At 40.4% G+C, this 23251-nt stretch overlaps 2 protein-coding genes across 4 annotated transcripts; one reads left to right on the top strand and one right to left on the bottom strand.

Annotated features, from left to right (window-relative positions):
• The first annotated feature begins 4183 nt into the window (after window positions 1-4183).
• LOC103459587 (FYVE, RhoGEF and PH domain-containing protein 4-like) lies at window positions 4184-12527 on the top strand. 3 transcript variants are annotated; one of them, XM_008401278.2, is made up of 17 exons: window positions 6169-6354; window positions 6439-6510; window positions 6799-6939; window positions 7191-7719; window positions 7808-8252; window positions 8594-8739; window positions 8954-9110; window positions 9202-9340; window positions 9660-9718; window positions 9883-10026; window positions 10103-10275; window positions 10538-10568; window positions 10645-10725; window positions 10831-10950; window positions 11037-11180; window positions 11312-11452; window positions 12172-12527. In XM_008401278.2, exons 2-17 carry the CDS (start codon window positions 6453-6455, stop codon window positions 12346-12348), a joined length of 2685 nt encoding a protein of 894 aa, XP_008399500.1. In that variant the 5' UTR covers window positions 6169-6354; window positions 6439-6452; the 3' UTR covers window positions 12349-12527. The 3 variants fall into 3 exon arrangements, with proteins under 3 accessions (XP_008399498.1, XP_008399499.1, XP_008399500.1); XM_008401276.2 differs by lacking the exons at window positions 6169-6354; window positions 6439-6510 and adding an exon at window positions 4184-4443; XM_008401277.2 differs by lacking the exons at window positions 6169-6354; window positions 6439-6510; window positions 6799-6939 and adding an exon at window positions 4204-4443.
• Window positions 12445-23151, bottom strand: LOC103459588 (protein LCHN-like). Its single transcript, XM_008401279.2, has 9 exons — window positions 22282-23151; window positions 20229-20328; window positions 19861-20019; window positions 16419-16575; window positions 16168-16306; window positions 15960-16091; window positions 15731-15881; window positions 15087-15155; window positions 12445-14874 (listed from the first exon to the last, which is right to left on the bottom strand). Exons 1-9 carry the CDS (start codon window positions 22655-22657, stop codon window positions 14679-14681), a joined length of 1479 nt encoding a protein of 492 aa, XP_008399501.1. The 5' UTR covers window positions 22658-23151; the 3' UTR covers window positions 12445-14678.
• Between the last annotated feature and the right edge of the window lie 100 nt (window positions 23152-23251).

Raw genomic sequence — 23251 nt, 5'->3', positions numbered from 1 at the left:
CATATTTTGTTTTTAAAAACAATTAAATTTGTTGCCGTTTGCCTCTTGAAAAATGTTTTCCCTTGAAGTTACTGACAGAGCCATAACAAAATATTGCTTTATTCATTTAATCGTTAAATAATACACTCTGTTAGGTCTTGGTTCAATAGGCTATGTGCAATCATTTCAATATGTTTTAATAAACATTAAACCAGTCCGGCCCTCGGCTTGTAGCAAATTTGTTTTTTTTGGCCCTCTGTGTATTTGACTTTGACATCCCTGAACTAGAGGGACGTTCTTCCCGGACTGTAGGCAACTGACTGCTACTACTCAAGATTAGCCAGAGATAGGAAGCGCTTGAGAGAGGAGTTACTCTGTCAACAAATTTCTTAACCCCTTCCGGTCTGAAGTTGAACGGGCGCGGGTTGAGGACGCATGCGCTGTTTTTAGTCCTGATGTGGAAAAACAAAAGTACAACTTTATTTATTATTATTATTATTATTATTATTATTATTATTATTATTATTATTAGATTCCTTTTGCTGTTATTAAAGTTATTAGCAAGTGATTATATATATAATTAGAATATCATTGATTGAGCAAATATCAGAGATGACTTACTTTGTATTTTATCTATTGTAGTTATTAATAATTTTTATATTTGTATTGTCATTATAATAAGTATTATTATGTAGTAATAATATATAACAACACTTTACTAACAACTGTACTACATAAATAAATCCACAATTTTCTCTTGCTACATTCTCCACAGTACATGCTGAATAACATGTCTAATGTTCCTTTTCATTGTAAGATTTTTCTCCATCAAAAGTTTTACGAACAATGACTTGTATTTTGTTATGTAATAACACTTACTGGTTGGCAAAATAAATAMATAAATGCATTTATGTGAAGAAACGAGAACTGTAATTTAATGACAGAGTGAGCACTCTCTTTATTTTTCGGCTCTCTGTCAGACAGCGAGCAAGGTGACGAAAGCAGCGCAGTTGACGTCATAGAGTCACGGGGCTTCCCTCCTCATTTTTTTCTACCTTCAACAGATAACACATCGGTAAACTGTATCCTAAGTACAAAACTTCAGCGGGGGACAAATGTAGCATTGTTGCATATCCTCTGGGGGAAAAAACAAAAGAGAAAAACTGCATTAATTACATTTGGAATATATTTTTCATTCGCTTTGTTTTTTTGCTAAAAAGAAAGAAAATAAACGTACAAACACACACATTTTGGCTTTGCAAAAGATAATTTTAGAAAAAGAAATTCCAATGAATAGCATACTTGAGAGGTTAAAAAATAAAAATAATAAGTGGCTGTTATTGAGTGAATTTCTCTACAAGAGCTCCTCCTTCAGTCCAGAATATGTATATGCATTCTTTTTAGACAGTCATAAATGAATTAAAAACTTCGTGTTTAATAAACACGAAGTTTATTATTCATATATATATATATAACAGAGGAGCCGGGTTTTTCATTAAGTATTCTTAAATTAACCATGTCTCTCACCTGGTGCTCTTAGGTCYATTTATGATAGGAAATGTTTATGTCCATATCACACAATAATAACACATACAAAACAAAAAATAATAACCACGCTTTTTTTCCATCCATCAACTTACCTTTACTTACCGACCTCAAGGGTTTTTTTTGTTTATCTCGTCGGCCTCCGGAGCCTCGTCATGGGTCCCAACGGCCTCCCGGTTCCTGCTCTGCCGCCAGCAGGTACTTGCTCCACTGCCAGTTTCCATATATATATATATATATATATATGGAAATATATATATATATATATATATATTCTTTTATTTCTTATTTTGTCGGTTTTGGTCCTCCATAGTTTACATGTTCTCCCAATAGATGCATCTCTCCGGGTACTCCGGCTTCCTCCTAAAGTCCAAAAGCATGACTGTTAGGTTAACTGATTTCTGTAAACCCATCCTCAGGTATGGATGTGTGCATGCATGGTTGTTTTGTCCTGTCTGTCTCTGTGCTGCTGGTGACCTGTCCAGGGTGTACCCTGCCTCTTGCTAGAGACAGGCACCAGCACCTCTCCTGACCCCACTGGGGACAATGGTGTAAGAAAATGGATCCATAGATCATCCCAGGTCTTTTGACAAGCTCACAGCCTCTCCCGTATTTAAGCTCATTGAGCATTGAAATTAATTTTACTATCACTTTTTTTTTTTTGTTGCTTGTTTATTTCTACAAAATTATTCTTTGTTAGAAAAATGAGGGGATTTTAGGCAGGGCAGCACCAGCGTATTTTAGTTCAAAATTAGCACTTAAACCTTCATTTATTCATTTTTTAAAATTAATTGATTGAATGGAAAACTGGTTTTGTTCAGTGCTAAGTGTTATAGAGTCATAATGCGGATTATCAATGCTCTGTGGTGGTTGTTGTGAGAATGGTTTGTGATGTCATTTAAATAATATCTATGGAAGGTCTTGGTTGTATTCTGTTGAATCACATCCTTCTGTTCTAAACATTTGGACATTTGCTATTTTCATCATTTGGTTCAAGAAATATTGAGCTGGTATCCAGCTAATTKTGAAACATATTTACCGACTTGCTTGTTCAAGTGCTAAGGTTGGGGAAAAAAATAATGGAAAAATGAACAAACAATCCACACAGAGCTGCTCCTGAATCGTTCAGGAGCAGAAGTAAATATCAGAAGTAAAGGGGTGCGGCACCGTACTGCGAGTCGATCTCGACATTAGGAGACAAACTGAACGCCGCCAGGACGCTGAGAGCAGCACGTCCTCCTCTGACTCGCTTAAAACGTTCGTAACTTTATGAAAGAACAACAACAAGAAAATCAATAAAACGTGTTCAAATCAATGACCCAACAGCAATAATAATCTCAGTGATTATTGTTTCAACAAGGAGTTGCGCAATTCTGTGCGTTTCGGTTCCATTACCAAAATAACGAGCAGAGCAGGAGTTTAAAATTAACTGATCAACCACCGCTGTGTTCATGAGAGGCTTAYTAATGATCGCAAAAATAAATATCAAGCCTGAAAACCTGATATCGTAACGGACTGAATGTTTTTAGCATCATCTCTGGTCGGCTTGTGTAGCGCAGACGGTTGGCATGGCAACGGGTGTGCTTTAACGACAGAGAGACGGAGAGTGAAAAGGTGCGAGTGGTTTAGAGTTCATCACCGGTTCGGGTTGTTTTATCTTTGTCTTGGCGCATCAGACCCGCTGTAATTTCTGAACGTTCAATAAACACAAACTTGGACTACCTCGTTCTTTGTGATTTTACGTCATTTACAACAAACATCAGACACGGTAAATATGTTTCATTAAATATTTAGCAAACAAAATGGCTTCTACCGCGATAATTATGTGAAATTAAATTAATTGTCTAATATAAAAAAATTGTTTGGTGCTGTCGGGCTCAGAGTCTGAGAGGCTTTTCCTTTATCAAACAATTTTTTTCCTCTTATTTAGTGGAAATATTGATGTTGATGAGACTTTCTCCAAAATGATAACCTTTTTCAACCTTTATAGCTCCACTCCACTCAAAGGACAGCGAAATAAAATCAACTGGTTTGAGGTGATTCTTCTGGAACCTGTTGGAGGAAAAATATCCCAACTTCAGAATATGAACTTTTAACCTAACAGAGCTCTGTGGTTCCTCCTGTCAGTCTGAGAATCAGGGTGAGGAGGCGCCACGTTAGGAAGAGAAGTGGAACCTGCAGGATCTTCAGAACAAACAGGTCATGATGCTGGGCTACTGATTATTCCTCTGTCTGGACACAGGATCAATAGAACCAGTTTAAAAGCTAAAATGAAACTGGGATGGCCTCCATGTCATGATATTCAGAATTTAGGTCTCATGGCATCTCAAGGTGTCAACATTGCAGCCAGTAGGCTGAGGGAGGAAATACAGCTTTATTTTGTAACATTTAAAGAGATACCCACGCTTCGCAAAAAAATTAATCGGCACAGAAACTCCTAAGCACACAAATAAGCTTTTTTTTTTTTTGTCATAGTACCCCCAAGAATTTAAAACTACTTTCACATATATAGGCTATAGGCTTTTGTTGTAAAATAAAAAATAAAAATAAAAATAAAAAAGCTAACTATTAGAAATACCTTATTCACTTTCCAAGCGCCTCCATTTTCTCTAGATGGCGTTTAGAGAGAGAACATAAAGAAAGGCGCGTGCTTATTTAAATAAGTGGGCGGGGTTTCTCAACAGCTGGTGCCGATGATTATACACGTGAAACGAGAACCACACACACCGGGTAGCATCTCTATGGTCTGGGTCATGTTGCCAAGTTTCATTGGAGTTTCACAGTTCGCAGGTGAAACAATGTTTGACTTGAAGAAAAGAAACAGTTTGACTCTAACAGGGACCCGTGAGGCGGAGGAATTTAGACGAGTGGCAGTCCGACGGAAAGACAAAGGCGCGACAGGGAACGACCTTGACCCAGGTGAGGTGGCTACTTTCAACTTTTTTCTTTTTAAACAAGCTTTCTTTAATAACCGGTCGCTGCTGAATAAATTCAGTCAATGCACTATGTAGCTTTCTGAGAAAAAAAAACCCCAGAAAGGGTCTCCTGCCAACCACCTCAAGCAAGAACATGATGCGGTTGTGCTATGAACCAATTAGGAATTCTAATATTAATGTTTTTGTTTGTTTCTTCGTGTTGCATTTGCCAATTAACAGCTACCTGTTTCTTGAATACAGAAAATGCTATTTTAAGGTGTGTTGTAGAAATAAAAATAATGTCGTCATTTGTCATTTTCTTTTAAAGGTTGAGTTGCTTTTGTTTCCCCTCACTCAAGAGCATTGAGCTTGAGTCAAAAAAACTTGCAGAAACATTGACTGAAGAGGTGCTAAGAGATATATGGAAGGTCATAAAGCATATCACAGTTAACCACAAAAATGCACCCAGGCTGTATGGTGTGCCATTTGCATCAACACAATCAATCACGGTGCATAAAAAAAAAAAAGTCCACAGACCCAGAAGGGTGAAATGTTAACTTGGTTTCATAAAACCTTTTTTAAAAAAACAATCTATGGAGTGTGCATTCAAAAGTTAAAAGCGTTGTTTGTGGAGGGAGCGTAAAACTACTAAGAGGTGGCCAGGGCAGCCTCTTAGTTAGAGCATCAGTTTGTGTATGAGTGTACTAGGCACACTTGGTGACTTTGTGGACGAGGGTATTATTTCACATTGACTGAATAAGCCCAGACGTTGCTTGTGTGTCTCTACATTTATGTCTTTAGTCCACACAGACCCACATTCTCATACAAAGCAATTACTGTTCTCTCAGTGAGGAAGAACTGTTTTTAAAGGCTGCCTGCTTCATTGGTACTGTTAGACAGAGGATCCAGCAGTACAAGCCATACTCTGATAAATGTTCGGGGGAAATAGACAAACGTGTAAGTGTAAAAGTTGCTCGTTTTTTTTTTTTTTTTTTTTTTTTTTTTTTAAAGAGAAACCCCCCACACACACGTGCCATCCAAAAGGCTACACGGTAAATCAAGGTGTAAAAGTTTTAGACGGATGCAACAGAACCCATACAATACAAGCCAAATGTATGACTAGACATGGTTTCAAAAACAATTGTCGTTTTTCAGTCAAAGTTTCAATTTTCTGTTTGAAGGTTTTAAGCAGTTGTTTATGGAAATTAGTCATGGTAAAAGTACAGTTTATGTGAGCAGATACGACAGGAGAGAAGAAAATTAATGGTAGGTGGCAGCATAATCGATATCCTGATTTGTGAATCACTTCATGTCTCTGTTTTTAAACTTTATTTCAGGCAAAATATGAATAAAGAATGAGAGCTAGTTCAAATTGCATCTGTGAAATTGTTTCAAAATATATAGGTGGTAAACTATGAGCATTGGTGCATTCTAACCTGCCTGAACTGATTTTGGGCCTCTGTCAGAGGTTGACATGAAGGGAATTGAACCAGAAACCCACCACCATCGTCCCATATCACCATGTGTCAGAACTTTTGTGTCAGAAATAGCAGTCCTAGGGTTATTCGTCATTTACATTTACACTGAAATCTATATCGTAAAGAGCCAGAAATGCATCCGATTTTTTTAAATATCTAAAAGTTCAGTTATCCTTTGTATTTTTGAGAACTTCTTAGACAAACTGCGCATGTCCTTTGCGCTGTTGCTATGGAGACAGCAGCAGCGAAGCATGCAAGTCTGGCAAAGGTTTGCCTCAAACAGTTAAGCAGAAGTGAAAAAACAGAAGTTTTCCATTGAGAAAGCAGCGGACTTTAGCCTTCTTCACATGACCAACAAATCAGCCTCACAGAAGCACAAATAGATCAACTTTCCTACAAACAAGGGCTAATCTGGCTCCAACTTGGTGTAAATGCAGGTAGGAAAACAATCGGCTATAAAGTCTAAATGTAACATGTTTGCTTATGCTGCAAATTTTTATATATATATTTTTAAATTACAGTGGACGTGTTTGTAATGCTTCTAAGAATCTTTCCTGGGTTAATTGTAGACAACTGTAGACCAGTAGCAGGAGGTAATTTAACTAAAGTACTTGGTGCTTATTTTTTTGCTGTATGGAAAAATCGGTTTCATATGTTGAATAGAGACTGGCAGCAATTTTGTTTTGGCTGAATATATGTTGTAATGTATATCAAAAAAGCTTTTCATACCTCATTAATTAGTAGACCTGTGGTTTTAGTAACGCTTCTGTGTAGTAACATTTTTACAGGTCATTTAACTGTTGAAGGAGTTTTAAAATGTTACCAACTGCTGACTAACACTGTATTTCTTACTTTGGAGATAACGGTGTTTTTTCTTTTAGATGCGGACAGCGGAGCGTGCGGCGCTCACAGCTGTAGCCGTGCTCACGACGCTTTCTCTGCAACAAAACCAAACCCCGAACCTAGTACAAATGAGGATTATGAAAACAGGAAATCAAAGGGATCTCCTTTCAAGTTTCTAAGTAAGCTCAAAAATACAAACGTCTTCATGTGACGCTTGTGTGTTTTTACGAATTATCACGTAATGCTTTTGCACGTATTTGAGAACATACGGAAAATTTCATTTGTGGATCAACAGAAAGGTAAATCTTGCATGAAAAACCGTTAAATTACCCTAAAAAAAAGTTTGAGTTGGTGGAAATTCTGTTTTGTTAATTTTTTTTTAACAATGCAGTGATGAAACATTTTCCCACCGAACCTTCTGTGTTTGTAGCGACTCCTAAACCAGCTCACCTTCAGAGGTTTCAGAAGACCGGACAAGATCAAGCCTGCCATCCCACTTTAGACACAGGAAATGGCTCAACCAACATAGATTGTAGAATCTGCATTTCCTGTGTTAGCCCACAGATTTGTCAAGGGTCACCCAGTCCAGTCAGAGGTGGAGGAGGCAACTTTTTGAATCCAGTGTCTGCGGAACATCCCATGCTGGCGCCAAACCTTTCAAGCAGTTTAGTTTCAAGATTTCCAAGTCCGGCTGAGATAAGTACTCAGGGTCTCAGTCCACTGAGGGAGACGGGCCACGGCCCTGCTAAGCTGTCCCCAAAAAACCGTAGCCCTCTAATGGGAAAGCTGCGCACCCCGAGTCCCGTTCTGAAGAAGATGGGCAGCTTTAGCCCTGCCAAGAGCTCCAAGTCGTTTCTGGGCCTGCACAGAATCTCAAGTGAGAAACTGCCGAAACGAGAGAAGAAGGCAGAAAAATCTCTAAGCGTGCCTGATTTAACAGTCTACATGAATGAAACCAGGTAGGAAGTTGGCTGATGTGTATTTTTTTTTTTTACTTTTATGCATGAAGATCATTTCTAAAAAAAAAAAAAATTGCCTTCTATGCAGGATTCCTCCTGAAAAAGCTGCACCTCTAAAATCAGCTAACTGCAATGGGCCTGGTGTCGATATCAAGACCCCAGCTGACTGTAAGCTAAGAACCACAGATGGAGACCGTCTTTGCAGTAATGGCACTGAACTTTCTCCAGGACAACAAAATGGCAAAATACAGCAGAGTGAAGAGTCAACAGAAAGCCTAATGGATGAAGGCAAGGCACTCGGAGGACGCGTTAGCAGGTATTCCTGTGAGTGGAATAAAGTGACCGCTAGAGAAGAGAGCTGTCACCTGGTTTCACAAGCTGACAATAACGAGGAAGATCGGGAGAAAATGAAGGAAAGTGGAGGAAGTGAGTCAAAAAGTGAAGATGACAAAGAACAGAAACTATACAGGATAGCTAATGAGCTGCTGCAGACAGAGAGGACGTATGTGGCCCGTCTCCACCTTGTCGACCAGGTAACAAAACTTTTGTGTTTTGGTTTTTTGATCTTATAAAAAAGACATAAAGCTAATGCATTTCAAAAGTTTGGTTAAGTGCAACAGGAATGTGGTAAATGAATATGTGGTAACCTTTTGGTGCCAGACGATGGACAAAAATAATCTTTGCAGCACACACGAATGAGCTACGCTGAAGTAAACAAGGTTGGACAGATGGCTCGAGCGCTGGTGGTTTCATTTCCTTTATGGAAATGAGTAAATGCAATCATGCACTACAAATCTGAGCATAATTAAAAAGAGAAGTTGTAAAAATGATCATGAACATTGCTGCGTGACCTTGGCTTCTTAACTCTCTGCAGGTCTTCTGCTTACGACTTACACAAGAAGCCGATCGCGGCTCATTTCCTCCTGACGTGATAAAAAATATCTTCTCCAACATATCGTCCATCTACTCATTCCACAGCCAGTTTCTACTGCCTGATCTGGAAAACTGCATCATGCACTGGTGAGTCTTGGTTCTAATTACTTGGTGAACTTCCTTACCGCTGCTTAATCTTTCATTAAAGGGGGAACCATTTTATACCCGACTAGAGAATACACGACGTTGCACCATCAGGCCTGGCCAAAATAGCATTTTGTTTTTTAATGAACATAAAATGTCCTTATAACAGGAATTGTTTGAGACATTAAAAATATTTTTCTGCTACATTTCAACAAAGGCATGAAAGCCCTGGTTTGGGTAAAGCTCTCCTGCAGCACGCACCCTTCCTGAGGATGTATGCTGACTACATCAGGAACTTTGACCGAGCCATAGAACTGGTCAGAACCTGGACCGAACGCTCATCTGCCTTCAGAAACATCATCCAGGACATCCAGGCAAGAAACACTCACCAGAGCAAGGATCTATTTGTACATCTCTACGTGTCTCACCTAGATCTGATCAATGGTGTTATGTTTGTGCTGCTAGAGTCAGGAATTGTGCGGCAACCTCACCCTGCAGCACCACATGCTGGAACCGGTCCAGAGGGTTCCACGCTATGAGATGCTCCTGAAGGATTACTTGAAGAAGCTTCCTGAAGTGGACCCAGATTATGAGCTTGCTAACAGTAAGTGGTTTTTTTTTTTTTTACCAAATCACAAGACATAAACTGATGAAAATGAACAACAAAAAATGCCTTGAAGTGATCTTACAGTGAAATTACAGACCAAAGGCTGGAAGAGACTTTGTAGCATTTTCTTTTTATTTATATATATATATATATATATATATGAGGTTATGCTATTGAAGTAAAATATTAAATTACACATTGTTGCCAGGGATTCCAAAAAGTACGGAAGATGCTGTTCATACTATAACTATTGCTAGTTTTCCTAAGACAGTTTTGAAAGTGTTTGAGATTCTTGTTTTACTTTTTCCCCCCATAGAATCCTTGGAGGCTGTTTCTATGGCAGCAATTCACTCAAACAGTGCCATCCACAAAGCCGTGCGTAAACGCCTAACTTTGATACCGTTCTGATTCGAGCTAATGTTGGCGATTTTCACCACCTCAATATTTTCATTTTATTTTATAGACTATGGTGACAACATAGGCACAGTATTGATGGGTTTTTAAGCAGATCAATTCAGTCCATGTTTGTTTCATCGTAGGAGAACCTGAAACGGCTTCTGGAGATTTATGAGATGGTTGGAGAAGAAGAAGTGGTCAACCCCGCTAACGAATTTCTCAAAGAAGGTCGCCTGCTGAAACTGGCTGCCAGGAACACGTCGGCTATGGAGAGACATCTGTTCTTGGTCGGTTGTGTGCAGGAAAAAAATCTCCTCCAGTGTTCGTCACACTAATACTAACGTTAGTGTTTTATGTACACAGTTTAACAACTTCTTGCTGTGCTGCTGCGCAAAGTTCAGCCTGGTTGGGCAGCGGTTTACTGTCCGCTGCAGGATTGGCGTGGATGGCATGCAAACGCAACAGACGACCAATGAAGACCACTCGTACACTTTCCAGGTCTCTGGCAAGGAAAAGACTCTGGAGCTACAGGCCAGGTAGGTTCACAGCATTTCCTAACAGCTGAAGTCCAGAGCTCTTTGAAAACAAGTGTTAACGTTTCTGATTCATACAGGATGTATCTGAATGGATTTTAATGGACACGCATTATGCAGACTGTTACTTTCAAAGACTTGCACAAAGTAAAATGAATGCCCTGCAGCCTTAGCAATTAAATTCAAGCGGTTGATTTCCAATAAGCACTTTACATGTTGCATTCAATTTAAATGTAATCAGTTTTTTTTTAACTTTCTTTACAAGCTCTGAGCAGGAGCGAGACGACTGGATAAAGGTATTTTTGTTTAGCTGCAGTACATTAACTGCTGCTGAAGTCACAGAAAGACTTCTAATTTGTACTCTATCTCTAGGCAATTCAAGAAGCCATTGATGTGTTTCAGAAGAAAAACGAAACCTTCAAACTGCCTACTAAAGAACCTACAGAAGAAACTGTAGGTTGGATCACATACTTCCTTGAAAATTGCAGCCACAAATTGGTCATTGTGTGCAATTAAAAATAAAAAAACCCCCCACTAAGATAGACACCTGTTGTACAGGAACTTGGCCGACGAGCCCCTCGCTGGATCAGAGACAATGAGGTGACCCTGTGTATGACATGCCAGGAGCCTTTCAATGCACTCACCAGGAGAAGACATCACTGTCGCGCCTGTGGCTACGTGAGGATCCGGACGCTTTGTACTGTACGAAACAGAACGCAACACAAGGCCAGTTCACAGGTGATGGTGTCTGCTCTCCCCCCCAGGTGGTGTGTTGGAAGTGTTCAGACAACAAAGTGGCTTTAGAGTACGACAGCAACAGGCTGAACAAAGTGTGCAAAGCTTGTTACTCCGTCCTGGCTGGCCAGAGAGCCGAGAGGATGGAGCGAAAAAAGAGACGGATGTTGGAGGTAGGATGTTCTGTGATACTGGATTGCGTTTTTTCTGCTTTAGGTTTTCCCAGTCAAGCTGCGGCTACATTTATGTTACTAGATTATCCTGCAACATTCTGATCCAAGTTTTGCTTTTGGTTTCATCCCAGTGTGAAGCATATCCAGGATCAATGGACTGTGTTCTGAGTGGGTTCCTACAGTACAGGGACAACTCCACGATTTGGCAAGAAGTGTGGTGCGTTCTCAGTGGGACTCAGCCTCCATTTTTCCATGTGTACAATACTCCACAGGTAATGATCCATCAATTTTATCTGTATACAATCTTTTATTTATTGTCACTATAGATGAAGAAGTACAACACACTTAAAGAAAAAGGCAATTGCTTTTTAATGAGATGTCTTGTAGAATAATTTACAAATGCAACAGAGATGCTGAAAAGACGTTTATCTGCCATTACACACTTTCTACTTTTTTTCTGTTGCTACTGCGTTAAAAGATGAATTCATTTGAAGGATTTTTACACATCTTGACCTGGTGTAATATGACATCAGTAAAAATATGTTTGTTTGAAATATTGCACAGTCAATTAAAACTGCAAACAACTATTTCAAAGTGCTTAAATAGTTGTGTACTTTAAATTTTAATCTGCTAGGGGCATAAATAATTCTGGACTTGAGTAGTTTCTAATAACCAGACAATTGGAGGTTAACACATCACTGCTGTGGATTGTTTCAATCTGTTTGAATGTAGAAGTAGAAAAGCTCACTTATTTTCCCAGGAGCCTGATTTGAATCTGTAAATGTCCTTGAAAATCCTCAGACATTTACAGTAGATGTTCAAAACGTATTAAAACTACTCATTTTCTGCTACTTAAACTTTTTGCTGAAGGTTTGTACAGCTTAGAAACTCCAGTACAAGGAATTTTGCCAAATGAAAGTGGTCATTCTTATTGATATTTGTTCTATAGTGACAGCCATTGTTGGTCCTTTCTTTCCCTCCTTGTGTCCAGGACGAGAAGCCCCTGCTCACCGTGCCGTTACTCAGCTGTGTGATCGAGGAGCTGCAGGATCAGAACCATTTCAGTCTCAAACAGTCCAAAACCAGCCACGTGTTCTCCTGCGACGATCTGGACGTGAAACAGAACTGGTTGACCGTACTTAAACTGGCCGTGGTGAGAAGTTTGTGATCCACGGACACAGAAAATCCTCACCGTGGGAAAACAATCCTGAAAGCATGTACATTCACAGATAAAGGAATATTTGAAATAAGAGCAAGAGAAGAATTTTTTATTAAAAGTGGTTGTGCACTTTATTTCTGACATGATTGACGGTGAAAATAAATAAAGCAAAGGTGTTTTTAACATGACTCAGACTATCCTTAACTACAAAGATGTTTGCTTCTGCTTTGTACAAGTAGCTTTAGTTGGCGAGATGTGGAAATGTTTTCTTACAGTGTACAGGTGCATGGGTTTGATATACACGGAGGCTCAGGGAGATCATCGTCGCTGTATAACACATTCAGCTGATCCCATTTCTTTACATAAAAACACATTTAGATTCACATTTAATATCTTACAGATAAAACTAAAATAGAAAAAGAATCGCTGAGTTAGACCTCTGGATCTCATAGTTAATGCAGGACACTGACTGAAAGCTCTGAGTTATCTTACTGTGCAGCGTGTTGCTGTATGAATTTAAAACAAATGGTTGCATTTTCATCTACAGATGATTATAATGAAACGCATTTTGAGGGGGTTTGGGTGTGATTTCTAGAACTATGCAGATTAACCTTTAAAAGTCACCAAAAGTAAGATGTGCTAAAAGCTGTGGGGTTATACAGTGGTATACTGGTTTCATACCCCTTAAACATTTTCACATTTTAGCCACACAATTCTGTGTGTTATCAAATTTTATGTGTGCTACACACAATAGCAAAAGCTAAAATATGTGGCAAGTATTTCATCAAGTTGTCTATTTAAATAAATCGAAATAAAATCCAGGGCATCCAGAATACCTTTTTTTTTGTGTTTGTTTTAAGGTGTGCAAATGAACAAAAAGCACTAAGGAATACAACCAGACAGGTAACGGTTTGTTCCAAAAATAATGTCTGCCTTTTGTTTTTAATCAATTAAGCTAAATGCAGATCAACTGTATTCATTCATTGGAGAGGCCTAGTCAAACTCCAGATGTGAATCTACACGGAAATCTGGTCAAACTCACATTCATCCTGACTAATATTGTGTTAATCTTGCAAAGAAGCTAATGCATAAAAATACTTCAAACTACATTGAGGTTTCGGGTTGTAATGTGACAAAAATGTGGAAACGCTTAAGGAGTAGGCTACACCTAATTTAGCAAGGCACTGTATATTGTTTCAGATTACTTATAGCGCAAAAGAAGCTGCAGTAACTACTCCCGCCGCCCCAGATTCTGACTGGGGTTGATATAAAATCACATTTATTAGCTGTCATTTTATATTCTTTATGCAGAATAAACGGTTACTTTTAAGTAACTGAAAACGTCAATGGAAAAGAACCGTAGCGGAGACGCTAAGAGGTCGAACATGTTGGATCTTAATCGTGCAATACATCTAATAGAAGCCAGAGGGAGCTATTGAGCTACATAAATCTCGGTAGCTCCACTCAAATAGTCTACTTTTTCCATTACATTGTAATAGAAATTGATGCTTTCAGTGCTTTTTGTGTTTTTGCTCTGAATTTTTTATTTTTATTTTTTGGTCAATGACAAAATTATTCTTCCTAATGGAGCTAAATTGGCCTTGTATGTTGATAGGATTCATCTCAAAGCTTAACTCCTGATGTCTAAAAGTGCAAAAATAAACACATCTCTAGAACCAACCTGCTGCCTTTGTGTCTTTCAAACATTCTCCTCTCAGACATACGTTGTGTCACTAAATGTCACTTGGTTGGTGATGTTACAGACGTACTTGGTGAAGGCGAAGGCAGTTTGACGTGTCGGTGAAAGACCTTGAGCCCTAATTTGGATCACCTGGGCAAAAAAGTGTCTCTTTAAAATCCAGCACACGGTACACGAAGTGCAACACTGGCAGAGATTCAGACTTGATATCACACACATACACTGACACACGGATCACAGACAAATCAGCCTTATTTACAGGAAGCCCACCTCTAGTTACCTTTCGTACTGTAAAACTCGCTGGCTTAATACGTTTGTGCGGTTCGGTTTTTGTTTATCTAGTCAAATGTTTCAACAGTCTGGGGAAAACAAAAAACATGGCTCAGTATTGATATCAAACACAACGGCTGTATGGAAATCTCCACAAGGCTCTGCTAAGTAGAATTTACCACATTTTTGTCGGTACCACTGAGTTCAGACATTCTGGCTGTCTTGGAGGAGACCAAACATTACAGCATGGCGCCTTCAACAGTGTCCCAAAGCCAGTGGTGCAGCAATCAGAGGCAGATAGGCCCCCTGTGTTAAAACCAGCAGTGATGACAGACAGGAAAAAAAAACAAAAAAAAAACAATAAAAACACTCAGCTGCAGCACAGCTGCTCTGAAACCAGCAGACTGTCATAACCGTAGATTTCCAGCAGGTGGAGCAGGAAGAGTCTGTCTCCATGGGGATCCAGGCCCATGGCCCTCACGCTGTCCTGGGTGATGGTGGGATCCGGGCTCCCTGCCACCTCGCTCAGAGTCTGGAAAATCCTGTTGTTCTGCTCCAGGAAAAACCTTCAGAAGTAAAACAAAACGAGAACTTCCCTGAACCTTCCACTTTTTAAACACTGTTCTCTGTTTTCCCTTGGTTAGTTTTACTCTGTTGGTCAAAAACCCTGATTTGTGTTTGTTGTAAATGAAAACAAGAACTCAGGGGTGGATTTAACTTTAAGCTGCATCCAGGATTCTAATTTAAAAAACGTCTAAAACATTTATGATGTACTTACAAAATAAAAAGATCCTCCTCGCTGGACACACAGTCTCCATTTTCCTCCTGGGAATACAGCAACATCTGCCTACAGACACAGACACTTCTCACTGTTTATGGTCTTACTACAACAAACCTTTTCTTAAAGCGAGCTCCTAAGAATATACAGCGCCTTGCAAAAGTAGTCATACCGCTTTGATGCAAAATGTACTTTTTGCATGTTTTATACTTCCACTTCGGTCTTAAAGCACTTAAAAAAAACCATTCAGCCATTCTTTTTCGGCAATAAGTTAATGGTTCTTGGTGTCTGGAAAACAAACTGTTTCAAAAAAGTCTGAATGTGGAGTCACATTCGATGTGAACTGCGCTGTCACTTAGCAACCACAGTGGAGCTCCAGCATTTTTGGTCAGCTGGTTTTATGGCTGTTTTGTTGATGACTCATCATTCAGAAACCACTTTCTGCATTCAAGTTGGTTGTGCAGGAGGCTCCACTTCTGCTTTTCAAATATGTGCGGTTGTGTAATTGCACATCTGTTAGCAGCCATTTTTTATATGTGTGGCTAACAGTGCACACCACCCGTTAAAGGCGCATTGATGGTTTTCCGAGACACAACAAAGCAGGAAACAAATACTAATTTCACTGTGTAACTCCAGTCACCTACCTCTGCTCAGTGAGCTTGCGATATTTCTCTCTGTCGGCGGCGCTGAGGCGCAGCAGAGGCTTCAGCCCATCTCGGTAGGTCTTCACATTCTGATTATCAACATACACATCATACAGATCTTTCTTCTCCTCAAAGATCTTCTCAGTCGTACCTGAACATGCAAACATGTCCCGCGCCCGGTTACCATCGACTTCCTCGTTCGGTGCGAAATGTTTTGCGAATCACTCACAAGCTACATAGGAAAGCTCGTTTTCCAGGGCGCTGATGTCGGCGACGTTAACGTAGAAGAAAGGCCGGAACTCGGGTACTGCCACGCCTACGCCGGGGATGGAGATGTTGGCCAGGCAACAGCAGCAGTACACTGACGGAGGACGGGAAACAGAAGAATTGACGTGCCTTTCGATGGCGTGGGACGTTTTTATCAGAACGTTTCCCACCTCTGTAGCAGACCACACCCACGGGCGGAGGAGAGAAGATGAGGATCCGCCTTCGGAGGAGAGCCAGCTTCCAAAGGACCATGATCTGTTCCCCAAAGAAGCGGATGAACTGGGACATGCAGCCTGCTGGATGAGTGATCTATCCCAAACACAAACACAGGCAGAAACTACTGAAACATACGTCATCAGCTGAAAAAAAAACAACAAAGTAAACCATTTTATTGTCATAGAAGTGTGAAGATCTCTCCTACCTTCATCTCAGGGTGCATGCTGTTGTTAATTGCAGCTCCCCATGCGTTGGCTGGGAATGCAGTTATAACATCCTCTCCACTGGGGGGCAGTAGCGCCCTCTTGTCCTCATAAAAGGCCTCCAGGGGTGAATAGTGTCCCGGGGACTGAAGCTGGAGCCTGTGGAAAAGAGAAGAAATGGCATCAAGAGAGGTCTGGACCGTAAAAAATATAATACATATAAACTCTGAAGCTTTTACAGCCACGGGCAAATATTTGTTGGTGGTGCACATTCACTATAATGAGCTGAGTCACCAATCAAAACCACATACTGCCCGTGTTATTCCGACTCAGCGCTGGAAACAGTCTAAAAACGAGAGCACTAATCAGCGCGTGGACAGATGGCTTCAGGTCCCGGAGCAAAGCTGTTCTGACTGCGGCTGACGAAAATCACGACGTTCCGCCTCCGCTTCGCCCAACGACAGCAACAAACTTAAGACAATAACAAAAACATTGAAAATGGAAAACGGCGGGTTAAGCGTTCGCTAATTATTGTAGGAGCATTGTGAAGCAAATGAGCACGTCAGCCGCAGGACTTAATTACACAAATGAATTTGTCCGTGACCTGGAAACCGTCATTGGGTAACAAGACTGACGAGATGAAAGTCAGGCTGGGAAAAATATCCGACCACAGCAAAGAGAAATGACAAAACCTCTAAAATGATGCTTCAGGAGTTTCAAATCTGATTTACGTGAGAACAGCAAAAACAAATAAGAGATGTAAAATTAGTTTAGAAGCAAAAAAAAAGTTTATAAATGTATAATACTGCATAAAATCATCTGTTTTTATTTTACTGAACCTCACATGTGGTGTTCCTCAGTGCTTCATACTCAGTACGTTTTATTTCAAATCTGTTTGCTCTTCTTATCATGTTACAGTGTGTTACGGCATCTAGCTGAGTCAGAGGTTACCACAGCCTAATGCACAAGAGATTCATTGTTTAAAACAGAAGGTTAGAGGTCAGGAGAGGCTGCCTGTCAAAAAAAGGACAGAAAAAAAAGAATGGTGCATACTTTCATTTCCAATAATTTAAACTTTTGTAATGGTGGCTTTTCCATATTCCAGTGACCAGAATTAAAAGTTCGAAGACTGCATTTTAATTACTGGGCTCCAAAAACGCTTTCATTAGATGTGGAGAGAAACTGATGGCGGCTTTAAATCAGGACTGAAAACATCACTGTTATTGCAGCATCATAGTTAATGTCAAAGATTATTTTATCAGTTAAGTAACTTTAAATGATAACTTAACAAAGAAACTTTGTGGCAATTTCTTGGACAGTCTATTAAAATATAGGGGGGAAAAAAATCCTTGATGCATCCCAAGCCCCGCCTTGAACCGGCCTGTCGCCCTTACCGCACACCTCACCACTGTCTCACTGTTTCCTACATGCCCTGCCCTTGCGCCAGCCTTGCGTAGTTCTGTCTCACACCAAACATTTTCAAACAGTTACCTAAGTTCCTTTACTTGTCCTTCATCCGACTGTTGCCATACTTCCCCTTCAATACTCTAAGAGCAAAATAGGATTTCGGCTCTTGACTGTCAGGAGGAGAGAAGAAACCAGAGAAATTCCTTAACGTTTGAGTCACCCCGTGACCAACAGCACGCCCTTTGTACAAGGAGTGACGACTACCAGAGCAGCCGTCAGATGGGGGAATCTGGAGAGAGATATGTGGGGGAATGATGAGCAGGAGCGCCGCATGACTGGAGGCCGCAGTGTGGGAACCGTGCAAGAAGAAAGGAGAGGGAGAGAAGAGAAGCTGAATGTGGAGAGAGCGGTGTGTTCAACTGAAAAAAAGGAAGTGTGAGTCTGGCATTGAGAGTCTAAAGAAAGGAGAAGTAGAAAGTCGTCTGAAGGGTTTTATTCCCTTTTGTCTGGATCAAAATGTAAAAAGACTGAAATACTAATGCTTTCAGCCTTAGTTCATTCCAGGAAAGATTAAAATGTTAATACCTCGCTAAGGTATTTATCCTTCTTGTAATTTTCTTTATCACATTACAACCACAAACTTGGATGTACTTTGTTGGAATTTTATGAGATAACATGGTGCATTTTTATTGAAATGGAAGTGAGATGATAGACAGGCTTCAAAGGGTTTTGTCAACAAAGTGAATGAATAGAAATAAATTCATATTATTGCTTCCCTGAGGTGAGACTTTAAAGCAGTAATTGCTCCAGTAATTAGTTTCTTTTTTCTTTTTTTGGAATGTGACAGAATGGGTTTCTGGTAGCTTTAAACTTGATTTCTCTCAATTTATCGGGAGTTAATTTCAGAGTCGGGTAGCAACTAGTTATATTTACTCAATTAGCTTATATCGAGTAATTTTTTATTTTTTATTTTTATTTACTTGAAGGAGTATTTTTTACTACGCTGTACGTTTTACTTTTACTTGAGTAAAATTTCTGGATTTTCTTCAATGAACGAAGAGCAAACATGTTTTAACCAAAACTCCACTCGACAAAGACACATCTGCAGTTTTTGTTAAAGTTTCATTAGTTTTTTTATTGAAAGAAACTGATGTGAAAAAAAATATTTTGGTTGATTTTGTTATTTTTGGCTACTTACATGAAATATTGTTATTCTTGTCCTTAAAATACAACAATTTCCACTTAACTTTATATCTTGGGCCATCTAATTTTTAAATATTAGATGACTGATAATTTGATCAATTACTCAGTAACTCGAGTAGACTTTTTTTACCATTTTCTGCCTCAATCTCAAATCTTTTGCAACTTCCAACAGAAAATGATGCTACCACCATGTTAAACCATTAAAACAGTCTTTTTATTTTTGTTTGACCACCAGAACATGACTAATAATTGTCCTAAAACAACATTTTATTCCTGACCTATTTGATGTGTTCCTCTGACTTCACAAAATGTTTGACTTCTAGAGGCACTCAGTTTTAATTGAAGGGATTAGAGTAAAGGGGTTTTAGTTGAATATAATTGCACACCTCAGTTTTTAGTGAATAACTTTGAAGCACCATTCTCCTCCCACATCATAAATATAACCTGGCTGGTGATGGTCTGACAAATAAAATCCCAGTAAAACACACTGAAGTTCATAGCGTGAATGCTTTGACTAGACACTAAAGCCACCCTAATGCCCTACAATAAGACTTTTAACTCCAGCTGATCCCAGCACAACTCCGCAGTGATCAGACCAGCTCAGGTTTCCAGGTGTGAATGTGTACTTAAGGTGTCTCCTACAAGCACGGCCAAGTGAAAGACGAGTTTGTGGTTACAATTCAGTCATAATTAGAAAGTGAGTCAGCAGTTTTAATGTAATCGTGACAGTGCAACAGTCGTGTCACAATGTTGATCTCTGCTAAAAGAGGAAGGTAAAGTAAGACTTTTGCTGAAGCCAGAAGCTGCTTGCCGTAAAAGACGGTCCTTCCTTACCTGACCTGGTGCTCCAGGAAGCTCATGTAGCGGTAGAGCAGCGTGTAGGACGGAGACAGGATCCCCACCGACTTCATCCGGGCCCCCCTCTCCTCCGTGCTCTCCACCGCCATGTTGGCGAAGCAGGCGAGGCCAAAGTAGCGGCCTTTCCGGAAGTAGCTGCAGAAGGAGGAAAGATGTGGGGTTGGAAGATGAGGCAGTGAGTCAGGGAGAAGCGAAGGCACTGCCAGATGGCTGCGCCAGACAGCACTTTGCCAGGACGGGAGGTGGGGAGATGGGGGGGCGGGGGGGGGGGGGAGGAGATCTGGGGCCGCATCCTAATATTTGAAGCTGGCTTACTCTGTTTGCCTGCAAACAGAGCCACTCACATGAAGTCCGTGCTGACTCGGTGGGAGCCGCTGGCGATGGCTTTGAACTCCACTCCCTCCAGGTCCATGTCTTTGGGTAGACACCACTCCAACATGTTACCTGTGTCACACGCAGACGACAGAAACAGACGGGTACATTCGTATTCAGGGAGCTAAACGGGACGTGGAAGTCACCGTGAGCTTCGGCTGAGCAGACCGGGCCTGACAGGTGCAGACGGACAGAGAACGTGACTCAGCGAGTTGACTGCGTTCGGTTACGTGCGTCAGTCAAACAACCTTCTGCAGGAATATGAGCTGGTTTGTCCACAAACCAACCTTTTTTTTCCCCCACCATAAACTACAGAATGTTTTAATGGCATTTTATGTGATAGACCACAAAAAGCAACACTTATTTGTAAAGTGGAAGAGAACACGGCACATTTGTTTTAAGAAGATAAAAACAAAGAAGAATGTCTGAAAAGTGTGGTGTACATTTTTATCCAGCTCCATTTACTTTGATACTTAAATTCAAATCAACTGCTTCAAATAGAACAACTGTTAGGCTGCATTTTAACCCTTAAATGTAAATATTTTCCTTTTATAATAATAAAATAATTCTGAAATAATTTGCATCTTTAGATCAGGATCTAACTAGAAGCTTTTGTTTTAATCTTATGTTAGCTAATTATAGTTGAGGGAAAGATGGATGGAGCAATAAATCCAAGAAAAGCCTAATAAAAGTCTCAGTGAGAGACTTGGAAAATCATTGCCACAACTGAAAAGACTAGGCAAAAATAAGAATCAATAGTTGTGCAAAGATGTATCCTTTCCCTTGCAATTCACAATTATGCACGTCTTTGTGTTGGTCTACTGCATTAAATCCTAATAAACTGTGTGTGGAACTTTATCGTTGTTAGGCAACAGATTGTGAAAAAAGCAGAAATGCTCTTGCAATACACTTTAGTTTCATTCTGATCTGCTTTTCTTTACTCAGCTGAAATCTGATCAAAGTGTTTTTTAGCTCAGCAGCAGGTGCCTTTTGTTAATATAAATAAATAAATAATAAAAATCAGACTTGCTTATATAAAGAGTGTCATTCTGGACCATCCGTTACACTGAGACAAAACTAGCCTAGACGTTTTAAAGAAAGTAAACAACTCTCAGGTTCCTTGCCCCAGAAACATTTCTTAAATGTTAAAACTTTAGCAATTTCTTTTTTGTAAGTTGCAACTTTATTCAAGGTGCGATTTCAAATGGTTCATCTGCAACTATGCTTTTGGAAGTCTTTATTGTGAAGAAATCTGGGCTCCGTGATTATAAACATTTTTTCTCTTTTGCTAAAAATAATGTTTTTTCAATAATGCAATGATTTACTAGATGTACATTGATTGTTATTGTTAAACGCTGTAGCATCATGGCACTGGTGGGCTGGAGGTTCATCATATTATTGACTCTTCATTCTTATTTGCGTTCTTCTTACCTAAGATTGTGACATGCAGTGGTAATTATCCAGTAATGATTCCTTCTTACTGAACAAGCATGACAGTAGCAACCTGCTCGTCATGTCATGTCAGCCTCACATGCCGCAAACCCATAAAAGAGCACAGCTCCACCCTGCAGGAAATCTCCTGTCCTCCATTCGGAGCAGCTTTTCTCCATCATCCATTGATTCTCTGTTTGATTTGCCCTCAGACTAAGCAATCCATCTGGCAAGTGACTCACCAGGGCTCTGCCAATCTTCAAGACAGCCCTGATTAAAAATGTATGGGTTACCTCCTGCTGAAGGCGACGCCTGATTGATTTATATCACTTATCCTGACATTTGGTCAAACCCCCGCTGACCTGGCAAGGGAAAATGTGTCGTGACTTTCGACTTTGTCTTTAAACTTGGAGAGAGAGATCAGGAAAAGCCACACCTGTGGGAGAATGATCTGCAGAGTTTGCTCTGACAGGCGCTTATTTTGTTCTAGGCATCATGCCTGGAAAGGATGGTTCTAAATTACACATAATCCTTAATTTACTCAGAATATTTCATGCTTCCCTGAAAACAATTTGTACATATTAGCTGTCTCACCTGTTCTGGTATTAAATGTAACTACAAAGACAGACACAATCTGGTCCTTTTCCTCCCACTTCACCATCCTGTCCTCCAGCGACGCCTCCCTCGTCCCTGAATCCGAGAGATGCTCCTCCTCGTCGGGCGGCAGCGCTCGCTCCGGGGCCGCCGGCGGGGCGCTGCAGCCGTCTGCTTCGGACCTGCTGGGTGGAGTGGGACCCCCAGGTCCGCTGCTCCACCCAAACCCCGAGCATCCCGCCGTGCCGCGGCTGTTGGACGGGCTCGACAGTCGCTCCTCGGAGGGAGTCGCCGCCGGGGCATCGTCGCCGGGTTTCTCCGCGGATGGGATTTCCTCCCAGTCCAACAGAGGGGCTCGGTCCGACCGCTCCACCATCCTGCTCGTCGGCGTCGGTCTCTCCGCCGAACGTAAACGATGATCTCAGGCGACAGCCGCCAGGTCCATCCGTGGATAATCACAAGTCAGAGCGTTTCCCGCAGATTAAAGTTATTGCAAACTGCTCACCAACGTTGCATTTAAATTGCTTTAAATTCACTCAACGCGCACCACTTTTCACGCTTAGCTTGGAAACCTTTCTAATCTTCAATGATCATAAATTTGATGCTGTTTAGAGAGGGCAACTCCTTCGCCTGATGCGAGCTGCATTCAAATCTCGCATTATTTTTTTCGTCTCCCTCCTACAGAATTGAACATTTCGAAACGCGGCTCTTTCGAAACTTCTTGAATGCACCCCGTTAAACAACGGTCGGTAGGTTCATCAGTCTTCTGTTCTCTAGCCACACTTTCGATGAAAATATTCGTTCTCCACTAAGCCGTGCACCCACAAATTTAATTTAAAAAGTTTTAAAAGGTAATGCATGCGAGTTATTTTATTATGAAATTGTATTTTCTTTTAATTGTCTCGAAAAGTGTTTTGCTTATTTCACATAAAATAAAAATGTCGCTGTGGGTATGTGACGAATGTTGCGA

The sequence above is a fragment of the Poecilia reticulata genome, linkage group LG23 (assembly GCF_000633615.1).
Source record: "Poecilia reticulata strain Guanapo linkage group LG23, Guppy_female_1.0+MT, whole genome shotgun sequence".
In the NCBI taxonomy this organism is placed as follows: domain Eukaryota; kingdom Metazoa; phylum Chordata; class Actinopteri; order Cyprinodontiformes; family Poeciliidae; genus Poecilia; species Poecilia reticulata.
This window is presented reverse-complemented; position numbering and strand designations above follow the sequence as displayed.